At 62.6% G+C, this 15190-nt stretch overlaps 1 protein-coding gene across 30 annotated transcripts in view; it reads right to left on the bottom strand.

The window, feature by feature from the left end:
• Nucleotides 1-12429, bottom strand: part of NRXN2 (neurexin 2) — a 108808-nt gene extending 96379 nt beyond the window's left edge. For 19 of the 30 annotated variants that reach the window (XM_053899485.1, XM_053899498.1, XM_053899487.1 and 16 more), the window contains exons 1-2: nucleotides 12188-12428; nucleotides 2496-3472 (exon numbers count right to left, since the gene is read on the bottom strand). In XM_053899485.1, coding sequence (XP_053755460.1) covers nucleotides 2496-3231 — 736 coding nt within the window. In that variant the 5' untranslated portion in view covers nucleotides 3232-3472; nucleotides 12188-12428. Of the gene's footprint in view, nucleotides 1-2495; nucleotides 3473-12187 lie in introns of all 30 variants that reach the window. The other 11 variants (XM_053899505.1, XM_053899510.1, XM_053899506.1 and 8 more) reach the window with 1 other exon arrangement.
• Between the last annotated feature and the right edge of the window lie 2761 nt (nucleotides 12430-15190).

The raw sequence follows: 15190 nt of genomic DNA, 5'->3' as shown, positions 1-15190 counted from the left end.
TCTCAAATGCTTATTAATGTCTCTTAATTCATTCCACAAATTTTTATCAAACACCCACTAAGTGCCTGGTACTGTATTAGGTGCAAGGAATACAGAGAGGAATATCCCTGCCCTTTTATCACAGACAAAGCACCACCACTATCACAAACCACAACAGCTACCCCATGCGCGCGCACACACGCACACACGCGCGCGCACACACACACACACACACACACACACACACACAATGGGTCAGATACACAGCCATCTCCCAGCTCCAACACAGCTAACGCGAACATTCGCCCCAAACACATCCAACACGCCCCCGTGATACACACACCTGTCCCTCCCACACACACGGACGCCAACACATCTCTGCCACACACCCACACGGCCCATATTCAGAAGCACACACCTCGTGTGACTCACTAGGAGCCTCTGGCCAATAAATCCCTTCAGGGAATGGACACAAGGCCTCTGACTGACCAGTGTGCCTCTGGCTGCATTTTTCATACGCTCGGGCCCAGTTCTGCCCGTGAGATGGGCTACTGTAACCTCTCTCTAACTCAAATCCCCCTTCCATCAAGTTGGAGGGGTGGTTCATCCCATTTTCTTTTTATTTATGTATTTATTTATTTGGGAGAGAGAGGGAGGGCAGAGAGGGGCGGGGAGAGAGAATCTTCAGGAGGCTCCACGCTCAGCACGGAGCCCAATGCTGGGCTCGATCCCAAAACTCTGGGATCATGACCTGAGCCGAGATGAAGACTCAGACACTCAACCGACGGAGCCACCCAGATGCCACCGTCCTGTTTTTCTTAGAAAGGCTTGGAGGGGAAAGGTCATAGAGACCAGAGGATCAAATTCAAAGTCATGGAAAGAAAGATTCCTTACGGAGTTCCAGTGTCTCTGAGGTCTTGCATTAAAACACACGCACACGGGTATCTACGCCTGAGCACACACCTTACGTGTGTGTACTATTCACTCTCCTAGGCACTGGACTCCTATCTGTAAACACTACTAGTCAAGCAGACCATCTGCACGGAATATACACACTGCCAGACTCGCAGCCTCTGCGTGCTGGCAAACACACACAGACACACACGATCACAGTTTAGGGAGCACCGGAACTCCTGGGAGAAAAGGTGAGAAGGTGTCAGGTGACTTCATACACACAGTTCCTGAAGATACATCCCGCCCCTTGGTACAGATAACCCCACAAAAGCAATCCAAACGCTTTCCTCATGGATCCCTCTACCACAGCGACAGATACACAGTCAAAATACTGTGCATCCCAAACCCAGGGCCACACCTGCAGACTCAGCTTCTGGGGTGGCCGTCCACACGCCGGCAGCCAGGAGCACACCCACCCCCAGAGCAGTCCCAGAGCCGCACCAGTTTGTGGGCACACACATGCACCCGCACACGCTCCCCAAAAGACTCTACGGCTGGGCAGGGGTGGAGGGACGGGGAGGGGATCAGACACACACAGCTGCTAGGTGGCCCGCAGCTTCTAGGGGTCTGCGGCAGGGGAAAGCATGCCTGCGGCCACCCCCGCTCCCAAACTGATGGGGACCGTCTCCCCCACGCCCTCGCCAGCCAAAGTACCACAGATGCCTTCCAGTCCCCCTTTCCCCATCCTCCTGAACCACAGCCCGCAGAGTCCCTGGCCCCTCACATCACTCGGCTCCGCCTCTCGCAGCTGGGGCGCTGGTGAAAGCTCTCCCTCCCCAAAGCTCCCTTTCCAGTCACAACCCCGCCATCCCCACTCTCCCTCACCTGCCGTCGCAGCGCCGGCGTTCCCTTCTCCCCACTCCCAGGCCCTCATCCTCCGGTCCCGCCCCGGCCTCACCCGCCGCGCTCCCAGATCTTCACTCGCAAACACTCACAGGCTTCTGCCCGCAGCACCTGCCGAGAGCGCCAGGGCCCGCCGCGCCCCCGCCTCGCAGGCCCCGCCCACACAGGCCCCACCCACCGCCCTTCACGCCCCGCCCCGCCCCGCCTCTGGCCGGCCTCTCACCCTCCAGGTCCGGCACCCCGTCTAGCCTCGCGGTCCACACGGGCCTAGTTACGGACTCCGCCCCAGGCCCCAGACCTTAAGCCCCCCGCAGTCCCCGCGCACAAGACCCCGCCCACACAAATCAAGAGCACATACTCCCTCCCCCACCCGCGCCACAGGCCCCCCAAGGGCCGGACCCTCATCCTCTCGCCAGCCCCTTACAGGACCAGACCACACAGCCCTACCCACAGGTGGCCCCAGGGCCCGCACTGGCCACGCCCACACGGGACACTGGCTAGCCACACGCTCCCTCTCCTTGGGACAGGTGTCCTCACCGCCTCACGACCCTCGCGTGCAGGTTACACACTCTCACACGCCCTGGCGCCCGCCGGCCGCAGCCGCCCCCCCAGGCCGCGAGACCCCAGGACACGCGCGCAGGCGGCCGCTCGCTCCCGAGCACCCCCCCCCCCACAACCCCCTCCCCCCGGCGCCCAGCAGCAGCCACCCCCCTGCTCACCTTCGCTGCAGAACTTGCCGCCGAAGCCCGTGTGGCTGCAGTCGCAGCCCACCTCGCCGGGGGCCAGCACCGTGCAGAGACCGCCATTGGCACAGGGGTTGCGCGCAGGCGCGCACAGTGGGTCCGCGGCGGCGCCGCGCAGGCCCTGGCTGCCCAGGAGCGCGGGAGGCCGCTCGCCCAGCTTCAGGTTGGCCAGGAGGCCGCGGAAGGGCGGCTCGTACTTGACGGTGCTGAGGGTGAGCGCCGAGAGGCGCACGTCGGGCGGGATGCCGCCCACGAACAGGTCGCTGGCCACCTGCATCTCGCGCCGCTTGGAGCGCACCTCGGCGGCGCGGGCCTCGCCGTCCACCGCCAGCGCCGTGCGGCGCGCGTCGCGGGTCAGCAGCACCATGTGCCAGCGGTCGTCGGCCACCGGCGTGTCCAGCTGCAGCGTGGCCGGCTCGGCGCACGAGAGCGTGAAGCGCAGCCGCAGGCGCCCGTCCACCAGCAGCAGCTCCAGGAAGTCGCAGTCGCCACCGTCGTCCAGGTAGAGCAGCAGCGCGCGCGTGGCGTTGGTGCGCAGGCTGAAGCTGAGCTCGCCGCTGCTCGCCGCGCCGGCCCAGCGCGCGTAGCGAGCCCACTGCCCGGGGCCGCCGCCGAACTCCAGGCCGCCCGCGCCCGCCGCCAGCGTCAGCAGCAGCAACAGCAGCAGCAGCGGCGGCGGCGACGGCGGCCGCCACGGGCTCCCGGCCGCCATGCCTCCGGCGGCCCCGGCCCCGCCCGGCCCCCGGCCCCGCTCAGGCTTCAGAGCCGCGGGCGCATGGGGCGGGGAGGGGGCCGGGCGCCCCCCGCGCCGAGCGGGGCTCCCTCGCCGGCTCACAGTGCCATGGGCCCGGCCGCGGGGCGAGGCGCAGAGGCCCAGGTACCGGCTTCCCTGGGCGGCGGTGGAGGCGCCCCTCCCCCGCTGCGGGCTCCGACGAAAGACGGGGGAGGGATGCCTGCGGGGAAACAGAGAGAAAAGGGTTAAGGAGGGGTTCGGAGGAGGGGAAAGGGTTAAGGGATCAAGGGTCGTGACTCCCCCCATCACACCGGCAGGCACCCGATGGTTTCCCTTTGGGACTTGAGGGGTCTGCCCTGACCTGGAGAGGGTCCCAGAACAAGAGATACCACCATAGATAGAACTGGGGGCCCAACACTTGCACTCATTAGGGTAATTATTAATTTGAGATGTGGGCGGGTGGGTAGTAGCATCTTAAAGTTCATAGGAGCCCAGTGCAGCCGCCCTTACACCCGTCTCCCGTCACGACCCGGGCCAGTTCCTGTGGGTGAGGCCTGGAGACCCTCCGCCAGCTGGTGACCCCAGGCCCTTCCTCTCTGAGTCACCCAACCTCTGTGTGGTGTTCCCACCGCCAGCCAGTCGCGGCTCTGTCTCATCAGCTCCTGATGCTGGATGAAGTTGCTAAATAATTCATTGGGATTAATTAAATGCCAATTCGTCAATGGGATCATTGGGTAACCTGGCTGAGAAGGGGGCAAGGGAGAGAAGCCAGCTGTGACCCAGACATCCAGGCCCCAAGCCCTCTCCATCCACACAAGGGTACAAGCATCTGATTCCTCGTCCCCGATTCCCCCCAGACAACACTCCGCCCCTTCCTGGGCCCCAACCCCACTGCTCACCAGCCCACAAACCTAAATGTCTGTCTGTCCCCTCAAGCTCCAGTTCCCAGTCCTCAGCCTCGGGCCTGGCCCAATACCTGGGTTCTCTTCACCCCTGGGTTCCACCCCCTCCCCATCCACGGCTGGGGGAGCCACCAGGAGGCAGGCAGGCTCATTTACATAAAATTGCCTTTCTGAAATGATTACCCTTGTAACGGGCTGTCAGAGAGCAATTTATACCCCACACCGGGGAGGGGAATTTGCATCTCGTTAAACTCCGAGTCGTAATTATTTATATCCAACAACCCTCCTGAATATTGCATTGATTTTATTTTGGGGAGGGAGGAAGGGAAGGAGGTGGGGTGAAGCCTGGGAGAGAAGCAGGGAGGGCCCAAAGTTTCGGAAGGGACAGGGAAAGATTGAAGGCTGAGGAGAGGAATGGCACGAAAAGTGACAGAGACAGAAGAGTCATGGAGGAGAAAGGTGGCCTGATGGGGAGAAAAGGAGAGAGAAGCTAGAGAAAATTAAATTCCAAATCCAAACAGCATTTGTCAAGGCCCTGGAGGCTGGGCATTTTTACCAATGGCATTTTACTTAATCGCTCTGAGAAGTCCCATTGACCACTGGGGAAGCGTACGTAGGGAAGTCTAGGGACTTGCCCAAGGTCACACAGCCTGTCAGCAGGAATTGGGACTTAGATCCACATGTGTCAGACTGCAGCCTTCCACAAAGGAGACAAGGGGTGGGGTAGCCGCAGGTCTCACTCAGAGCAGTGGGAGCCAAAAGGAGAGGAGAGTGGGGCAGGAGAAGGTTGGGTGGGTGTGGTTCCTTTCTACATGGGAGCAAGGGTACGAAGGGAGAGAGAGAAAGCGAGGGGCCCCCTAAAAATCCATAGCAGGGGAGTGAGCAGAGGGTCATCGGAAGGCAGGGATGGTCGGAGTGACATGTGTGCCAAAGGAAGAGGGGGCAGAGAAGGTCCCAGGAGACCAGGGGTAGGGTTTGGGGAGCTATCTCCAAGAGACCCTCAAAGCCCAGTTCTCAGATCCTTCTATCTGGCTTCTTCTGACTGTTGCCCTACCCACCTACCCCCACCACCCCCCAGTCCTACGGGCTTCAGTGGGGACTCAAGTTTCCCACCTCACTGCCCCTTCCTGGGCAGGGGACAGAAGACGGTTCAGGCAGACAGCCCCCTCTCCCTCCAAACACTGTCCGGGTTATATATAGCTTTGCCACTGCCTCTCCTCATTGGGTAATGGAGATAATTAACATGCGCGGGCTAATTAGCCAATCAAATTAAATGCAGCACCTGCTCCCAGCCTGATTGACGCCCTTACCCCCACACACATGCGCCCCCAGCCCAGGGCAGAGGAGGGGGACCCTCAGGCTTGGGGGAGGGAAAGGCCAAACTCCCCCTTTTCTCCAGAAGGGGCAGGGAGGCCCCCAGCGGAGGCACAGGCCTGAAGGGCAGAAAAGTGACGTCCTTCCTCCCTCCCCTGCTGGGGTCTCAGTCTCTCTCCGCCTTCCCCCAACCCCCACCCCCACCTCCGGACACATTTTGGGGAGGGAATTAATTAGCTATCGATTTCCACTAGCAGAGGGAATAGGATTTCATGCAGGCTGTCCACTCTCACCCCTCAGCTCGGGAGAGGGAGGGGATTAGTTCCCCTGCCCCACCCCCAGCCCAATCCCCCTGCCATACTCACAATCCCCCAACCCTCTAGGGAGCTGGCAGGGGGCTTCTTGCTGAGAAAGCCTAGGGGCAAGGTCCCCCTTGTTCCGGAAGTTGGCAGAGGACAGATAGAGTGAAGGTTGGTGAGGAGGCCTCCAGAGGGCCGGGAGGCAGACGCCTGGGTCCTGGAGGCCAGTTGTGGGGGGCGGTGGGGGGTGGGCAAAGCGTGTGACAGAGAGTGGCTGTGTGTGCCAAGATGTGCAAGGAGAGTGTGGGAAGGGAGCAGATACACACAGCTCACAGCGCCTGTGAGCCCGCGGTGGGGGCAGAGGCTGGGTTTGTGCGGTGTCTCCAGGGAGGGGCGAGGGCAGGGTCTGGGAACCAGGGCCCCTCAAGACTCATTACTCATTCTCCCCACAGCCCACAGCTCTGCAGCACAGGCCAGGCTGGCTCAGCGCCGGGGCACAGGGGCTGCGGGGCTGGCCAGGAGGAAGCCCCAGCCCTCCCTGGGTCCTCTCTCCAGGGACCCAGAGACCCTGGGAGCAGCTTCAGGCTTGTGAGACAGAGATGGCCCCAAGAGGAGTGCGTGCTAAGTGGACACCTGGGTCCCTTCCACCCCACCCTGCAGTTCCAGCTTCTGCTGACCCCGCCTCCAACCCACCCTTCCTCCCGCGATGCAGGGGGAATCCTGCGAACCTTCCTCCACTCCTGGTACACGGCTCTCCGGACTCAGATCTCCTAGCCATGGGCCAGGGCTGGCCTTGCACAGCTACATCAAGTAAATGGTGGCCCCTGGAGTTGTGCAAGGCAATGGCCCCTCCCCTAGGCCCATGCAGTGCACTGGAAGCCCCCTGCACCCACAGACCAGGCACTGGCTCCCCAAGACCCACTCTTCTTCTCCAGCACCCACTGCCGGTGCAGGGACACGGGCCAGAGCGGCCTCGGGATATCCCGTCCTTGACTGACGTCAGCTCAGCGCACACTGCCAGCCACTGCTGGGCCCGGGGCCACTGTTCCTCTGGGGACCTGACCTCTCCCATGTCATGTGGGACTCTGCCCCCAGTCAGCTCCCTAGTGCCCCCAACCCACAGAAGGACTCTGCAGCCTTGAGCCAGTGGGGATGGGAGCTGGAGGGGGAGGGGATCAGGCCCCTGGCCTACTCTCTTGCCCATTGAACGCTCTCCCACAGGCTTTTCCTAGGTCATTCTAGGCTGACAGCCTCCTTCTCACCTTCCGCGGCCAGGCCAGGCCAGGCCAGTGCCACCGTGGCGTGCGGGCTACAACTTCTGGGCTCCGCGCCGCGCGCCAGGCACCTGGCCGGACCACCACACACGCGCACTGTCTCATTTCACCCACAGTTTGGGGACTTGCTCTCATCGCCCCAGACTAAGCTTAGACTGATTAATGCATTGGCCCAAGTGCGTGTAGGTAAGACGTTGCTGGCTCCAGCGTCTGCTGCCTCCCTCCCCCCTTGCACTGTGCACAGGCCACAGGGACGCGCTGAGCTTGGAGCCCACCTTTCTCTGATCTGGTCTCCACAGGGGCCACTGCCCTTCGCGGACACCCCAGACTCCGTCTGCCCCCGGGGCTGAAAAACCCAGGCCTCAGAGCTCTTGGGGGGGTCATCCTTCTCGCCTTTTCCGAGGTGGAAACTGAGTCCCAGAGAGGGGCAGTGACTGGCCCCGGGCCACACAGCAGAGCAAGACTAAAACGAAGGTCGCTGGCCTTCCATTCTAGATGCTTCCCACTGTACCCACTGTTCAGGACCTGGGCCTTCCACCTGACCCAAAGCCTCAGCCCTCCCCACACCGCCAGTGCCAACTAAGCAAATGGACGCAAACTTCAGGAGGAAGAGATGGTCCATGCCCCCATGCCGGCAGAGCCCCTGGCCAGGGGCCCTCTCCCAGCATCCACCCACCCCATCTCCAGCCACATCTATACCATACACGCGCACACGCACACCTCCAGCCTCGGGAATGCCAGCCTCCCTCTGGCTCTCTTCCCCTCACGCCAGCTCCCTCTCATGCCAGCTGGGAGTGTGACAGCAGGGGCCTCCCCCAGGCGCCAGGGAGGAAGAGCTGGGTTTACACACATTCTGGTGGCCCCAGAAGGCAGCCCGTGGACAGGTGGGAGAAGTGCGTGTTGCGGGGAGGGAGATTTTGGCTCGAGCTAAAGAGAAACTTGCTGGCAATTTAAAGCATCCAACAGCGGAGTAGGCTGCCTCCGGGGGGTGGGGGGGGGTGAGTCCCCCTTCTGTGGAGGTGTGTGAGCTGAGGCGGGTGACTGCTGCTCAGTGGAGCTCAGGAGGGGGCTCTTGAATCACATGGGAGGGGACATCAAACTACTTGAGCCGTAAGGTCCCTTTCGATCAGTGGGGCTTTGGGAGGGCCTCCCTAAAACCTCGGGCAGGATTGGTGGGTTGACCTCCCTTCTCTGCTCCCTCCTGCCAGCCCTGATGACTTTTTTGGAAAGACTCAGAGCGTGCCCGCATCCGGCCACACCTTAGCAGTGGGCAAACACAAGACAGTGATCGGAGGCACTAACTCTGGAGCCTGGGTTCAAATGCCACCTCTCCCTCTTCCTAGCAGTGTGTCTTTGGGCAGATTATTCAGCCTCTCTGGGCCTCAGTTTCCTTAGGTAGAAAACGGAGGCAACACTAGCATTGTTAATATACGTAAAGCACTTTAGGACAGCGCCTAGCAGAGACGAAAGTACGTTGCATTAATGCTCACATTTCAAACTCCTCATCTTGGCACCTTGCAATTTACAAAGCTCCGCGTGTCCCATGTTTCCCTGGATTCCACCAGGGCCGGGCAAGGGAAATGGTCAGGGCAGGTCTGATCACTGCCCCCTTTTGCAGATGAGGCAACACACTCAGAGGGGAAAAGGGCCCTCCCCCAAGGTCACAGAGCTTGGAAGTGACAGGGCTGGGACTCAAATTTCGCCCCCTGGACCCTCCCCGGTGCTGCTGCAAACCTCCTCCTGCCGAGGAAGATGGGAGAAAGTCTGAAGACCAGAGGAGTCCCACAGCAGCACAGGCTGGAAGCGAGGGGTGTGTGCACGGGGACCCCCCGAGCAGGTCTCTGTGCGTGGAGAGAAGGGCTGGGCAGCTGGAGGTGTGCATGACGAGGCTGTTGCCTGGTGTGTGGGGCTGAGGCGTTGGGTGGGCTGGGGACTGAGTGAGGTACAATTGAATGACTCGGCAAAGTGGGGGCTGGTGCACAGGTGCCAGGAGCTTGGGGGCAGGCAGTGGGAGCGGGGAGCTCACCCCTCTGTCCATCCCCGTGCTGTGCACCCCTGGGGGACACCGGCCGGGGTGGGTGAGGCTTGTGGGTAAGCACGAGGTCCCTGGGGGTGTTGCTAAAGGTATCCGTGACAGGTGTGTGCACATGCGTGTGGAAGGTTGTACGCTCGTGATGCAAACAGCTGCTACACTCCTGACAACTCCACGAAGTCCAGAGCGCTTAGCCCAGAGCCAGGCTCACAGTAGGAGCACAACACCCCTGCTGACCAGTTGCTACTCTTCCTGTCATCTGGTCCTCGCGAGAACCCCATGAGATTAGGCAGGAGGACCCCCATCTTACAGATGAGGAGACCGACGCTCACCGCTCACCGAGGGACAGAGCTGAGCCCCTGTGGTGCCCCCACGGTGGCAGCAAGAAGGCTTTGTAAATGCTAAGGTGCCACGCATATGCTGGCTTATCTGTCGAGTGAATCTCCGAGCCGGTGTGGATGGGACCGGGTGGGGAGCCGCCCCGACAGATGGAACAGCAGGGTAGGTGGCGTGTGAGACACATGGTCGGGCGTCCCCCTGGGGGCTGGGCTCGGAGCTGGGAATGAATGGACAGCGTGGTTCCAGCATCAGGCAGGGGTAGGGCCCTGAGTGTGAGGATTAGTGCTGGGGAGCGGGGGCACCCAGAAATGGGAGTTTCTGGGCAAGGCCAGGTGCAGCTGAGCGACCAGGAAGGATGGTGGTCGTGGCCAGGAGAGCTGGGAGGCCCTGGGGTGTGTGTAGGGGCGGGGGGGCTTTCTCAGGGTACAAAGATATGGGAGTGAGCAGGGGCAAGTGAAAGGTGGGGAGAAGCTTCGGGGGGGGGGGGAGCCAGGGCATAAACGGGTATTAGCAAGCATATGTGTGTGTGTGTGTGTTGGTGCGCGCACACACACAAAGACCCGAGGCAACTAACACGGCACTTAACGACGCGTACTCGGGCAGGGGGTGTCCAGGAAGGGGTGTCCCAGGGCTGCGTGCACGGAGGAGTGCAGGTGTGCCGACGTGACCGTGGAAACCTGGAGAGGCGAACGAGTGGATGGGGGGATGCGTGTGTGCGTGTGTGTGCGTTTGAGGGTGAGGGCTGACAGTGCGGTGCCGGGGCTCTGGGGGCACGGAGGGGCCATGCGTGTGTCATGTTCACGAGAGCAGGGCACCCGGGGGAGGTCTCTGAGGCAGGCAGCGAGGTGGCAGCCTCTCTGGGCGGGGGAGTGTAGGCGGCGTGCCGCCAGGAGGTGTATTGTGTACGCAGGTGTGTGCCTGTGTAGGTGTGTGTCTGGGTGGGTGCCGCCGAGTGTATGCATCGGTGTCAAGGTGTCTGTGTCACTGGCAAGGGCGGGCAGGGGGGAGCAACTGGACCTGGGCAGAGACTGAGGGCTGGAGGGAAGAGAGGCCCTTAACAGCCCCTGCAGAACCCAGCCCCCTCCTCCCAGGCACCCATAGTGTGGATTCAGCCCAAGCCAAGAAGCCGGAACCGGACCCTGGCTCCTGGAGAGAACTCCTCAGCCACCTGGTGGCCACTGGCCTCTGCCTGTGGGTCAGTCCCGCCCACCCCCCTGGATCTGAGGACAGGGTGGGCCTGAGCACACTTCCTCCAGCAGGAATGAAGGAACCCCCAGCTAGACCCTTCGCCCCCACCCTCAGATGCCAGCATCCCTGGAGGCGTCCCCGGAGGCACGAGGAGTTAGGGACAGTAGTGGCCAAAGCACCCACAGGACAGGAGGCCTCGCGCTTAACAGACCAACCGACCTCCCTCCACTCTTTCTTCCTTCTGTCTCCTTTCTCTCTTGCTACTTCTCTGGCAGAAGATAGAGAACGCAGAGCCCTAAAGTCCCCCAAAAGGAATACCCAGGCACGAGGCAGGTGGACAGAGGGAGGGGCAGGAGCTCACCCACCCCACCCCACCCCCAGCACATACAAAACCAGGGGTGTGAGGAAACCCCCAAGGCAGTCGAGAGGACTGAACAGCCAAGACCTACCCCCCTAAGATTCATCCCTCCGGGTCTGGACAACCACCCCCTTCACCTCCAGGCACCACGAAACAAGCCCCTCCCAGCCCCAGCCCTCACTTGTTCAGTGAGGCACCGAATGCCTTCGCCCAGGACTCAGGTGGGGGTTGAGAGTAAAGAAGACAAGAGCCCCCGAAAAGCCAATTTTGCCTCCAAGGGCCCCATCAAGGGTTCAAGGGCTCATACCCAGCCCAAAGAACCCAGGGCAGATGGCTCCTTCAGCTAGGGGAGAGGCTGGGACATGAGAAATGGTCCCCTCCTCTTTGGGGGTGGGGGAGCCGGCCCAGGGCCCTGCAGCTGCCTCTCCCTGCAGCACTCTCTGACCATAACCCTGTCGCCGCCCCCAGCGCATTCCCACCCCAGCACAGCCCCCTCCTACTGATTTCCCAGTCTCCCTCTCCATCGCCCCCAACCTTCCCCCGCAAGCTTCCGCTCCTCTTCCTCAGGCCCCCCATCTTTCCCGGCTCTCCCCCCCGGCACGGACCCATCTCTGCCTCAAGCACCTTGGCACCTTCCCCTCTGCTCCCTCCCAATAACCTCCTCTCCCCTTGGCTCCCATCCCCCAGGAAAGCCTGGTCCTCAGTGGTGCCCCCCAGTATGAAGCCCTTGGCCTGGCCCCTGCTCCTTGCCTCTCCACTTCTCCCTTTCCCCTCTCCAGCGCCCTCTCCTTCTCCCACCAAGCCCAGTTCCTCGCTGGTTTCGCCCCTGCGGACCCTTCAGAGCACAACAGCTCCCCAGCCCCTCTGGAGGAACACTGCTACCAGCCCTTGGGGCTAGCACAGACTGGGGACCCCCCTTCAGAGCCTCCCTCTCAGCCCTCCAGATGCCCCTCCTTCTCGCCCCATCCCTTCCCCCAACGACCCTCCCTCTCACCCCTCTCCATTCACCCCAGCTCAGGGCCAGTGCCCCTTCCACAGGGAGCCTCCGACCCCCAACCCCCCCCCCCCAAGCCACTTAGCCTCCTCGCTGTCACCCAGCCAGCCCTCTCAGCACGGCAGCGCCCCCGCCCCCCAATCCATCCTTCCTGCCTCCCCCGCCCCTCCGGTCGCTCCCCTCCCCCGATCGGCTCCCGCCCCCCGCCCGTCTCCGCCGCAGCCCCCCCCCCTACCTGGTTCTGGGGGCGCCAAGAGCTGGAGGGTGGGGATCAGAGCCCCAGGGCCGCCCCGTCTCCAGCGGGTGGCAGAGCCGGGGCCGGCGGTGTCGGCCGCCTCGCGCCTCTCTCGCTCCCCGCCGCGTCCCCGCCCGCCGGCTCGTCCGCCCGCCCGCCCGCCCCGCCGCGGTGCCGCTCTGTGGAGGATGCTCTGCGAGTCAGGGCGGCTGCTCCCGCCGCCGCATCCCTGCAACACCGACTGACGGCAGCATCAGCACCAGGGCCCGCCCCCCAGACACGCGCATTGGGCCACTCTGCGCTAACGGACGAGCGGCGCAGCCAATGCGAAGGCGCGGAGGCCGCCAGTCCCTCCGCTCCACAGGCCCACCTCCCTTCCCTGCCAGGGACCCAGGCGTCCCGGCCCCAGGGCGTCCGAGCTCTTCCCCGCCTCTCCCGGTGCTTAGCCTTGGCGCCCAGGCTCCCAACCAGGCAGACCCCCAACCCAGCCCCAGTGTCTCTTCCTGGAATCCAGGCGCCCTAGCCTCTGTCCTATTGGGTCGGGCCCTCGGGTCCCGCACCCCTCGGCCGGCTGGTCGATGTAGCAGCGCCCAGGACTGGGACGTGCCCAAGAGAGACTTGCGGGCCCCGACTGGGGGGCCCCGAGAAAGCGGGACCAGTGAGGGGCCCGGGCCGCAACGCCCTCTACTGGCTACGCCCAGGGGCGGGCCCCGGCTGCCGGGAGCCTAGGGAAGGGGGCCTGCCCGAAGCCGCTAGGGGCTTTTTCCGGCCCTTAGTATGGCCTCCGCTTCCCACCGCCCGAGGGCGCCCTGGCTTCCCCTAGAGCTGAGGCGTGAGGGTCTTTGCGGGGAGGAGGAAGCAGGCAGTGGGGGAGGGAAAGGCAGAGATGGAGGCGGGGTAGACCTAAGGGCTTGGGGTTTCCCAGCCCTGCCTGATGGGAATCCGAGTTTGCAGCCTGGCCCCCAGTCCCGCCAGGAACTCTGCACTGGGGAAGGAGCAGGTTCGGGGGCAGGGGTGAGGCCGCACTTTGCCTGGATCACCGAAGGAAGGCTGGCAGCAGCCCAGTTCTCTGTTCTTACCCCCCCCCCCCCCAACAACCAGGAGCTTCAGAGCGAGCGAGGGCGCTGGGTCGAGGCCTTCCCTGTGAGGGTGTCCACATCACTGTGCGCGTGTACGAGTGTGGGAGGAAGGGGACACCCCTTCATTCACTCAGCCAATCAAAGGTGGACCCGGCACCTGGTGCGTGTACCACAAAGTTGGGCACTGGGCTTCTGAATGAGGCTGTGTGTGTGTGTGTGTGTGTGTGTACCAGACCATTCTGCCACCTCACCCCAAAACCCTGATCTCTGTTGCAGGGTCTGTGATTTGCACAGCCAGTGGTAGGTGGGTGCTTCTTTCGCCAGAGACAACATACAAGAACACACATTCAACCACCAGTGCGTGCATGGGCACCCAGAGGCACACTCACAGCCACGCACACCTAACCACGTGCACACAGGCATTCCCAAAGAGACACACGGGGGGCAGCTGCAGAAATGCCCCACCCAGGTAAGCTACCCACAGGAAGCACATGTTTGCCCAAGAACATACACATACACATACAAACTTGTGCACACAGGTACCTCCACACGGGAGGCAAGTGCACGCCCAGGGGAACAGGTGCACACAGAGGACTTGCTTCCAGGCTCATTCTCCCCCCGGGAAGCACTTTGCACAGAGTGGCCATTTACTGAGTAGATGAGCGAGGACACCCACCCACCAGTGGTCTTCCTCTCCAGACTGTGTGGAGGACGAGGAGACCCGGACTGCAGGGGGTGTTTCCTAGGGATCGGGGAAGAGATCCCTGAGCCATGTCCCAGACTGGAGGACCAGTCTGACCTTGGAAAGACCCTCAGGCTGGCCCCACCAAGGCCACTAGAGGAGCCAGAGAATGGGAGCTGCTGAGTCAGGGCCTGTAGATGTGAATTCGCCTTTCTGACCCCACAGCCCACTGCCCCACCCATCCCCCACTGCTTCTCTCCCTGCAGCCCCCCCCCCCCCATGCCCACACCCACATACACACACAGACTTGTCCAGCCAGGCACCGGGGCATGGATGGGCAGACAGATGGACAGGTGCAGTGACTCAGAGAGACTCTCTCAGACCCTTATAGATGGGTGTAAGAAAGGATAGGAGGAGGGCAGGGGCAGGGAGGGATGTAAGAGTGAGCATTTGTCTCCTGTCCCTACCCCCAGCTCTCTGGGCCACCTTTGCCCATCAAGGGCAGGAAAGGTCACCTGGCAGCCGCTGCACCTCCCTGCCCCTCCCCCCAGCCACAGGGAGGTCTCCCCGCCAAGGTCCCAAGGTTCAGGCTACCCAACGTAGTTGGGACGCACCACCTCAAGACAGCCCCCCAAAAGGCACCCGACCCAATGTGGCCCTTCTCCCAGACACAGTCCCGTGGGGACACACGGCGGAGGGGAAACGCAGCAAATACGGCGTGTGTGTCTGCACACACACACATGCACACGCACGCACAACGTGAGGCTCGTACACCTAATTCACACGCGCAACCATGAAAAGACAGTCCCACATCACACTCCCGGGCAGGGCAGACCTGGGCGCACATATGCACACACACACGCACACACCACACGGGGAAGAGGCCGGGCTGGGGCGGAGGGCTGCGGGGAGGGGAGCGGACCAGGCTGCAGGGACGGAGGCAGCGCGGGAGGCGGGCGGCACCGGGAGCGAGCTGCTCTTCACAACACAATCGCCGTCTGTTGTTATAGCAACTCAGCCCCCAAATCGTGAAACGGATATTACAGCCTTCAGAGGGGGCAGGGCAGGAGGGGGCTGAGGACGAAAGGAGGGGTAGCCCGAGGGACCCGATGGGGAACAGGGCTGGGGTCTCAACAGAGGGTAGAGCTGCAGGTGACCTCAGTGAGGAGTGGCCCGGCAGGAGTGGGGTCTCAAGGGGAGAGGGGAGCATGGGGTCAGGGACCCCCGAGGGAGGGGCTGAGG

This window comes from Panthera pardus, unplaced genomic scaffold (genome assembly GCF_024362965.1).
Source record: "Panthera pardus isolate Hobbes unplaced genomic scaffold, ASM2436296v1 HiC_scaffold_12, whole genome shotgun sequence".
Taxonomy (NCBI): Eukaryota; Metazoa; Chordata; class Mammalia; order Carnivora; family Felidae; genus Panthera; species Panthera pardus.
Note: the sequence above shows the minus strand (reverse complement) of the source record. Positions and strands in the feature narration are given on the sequence as shown.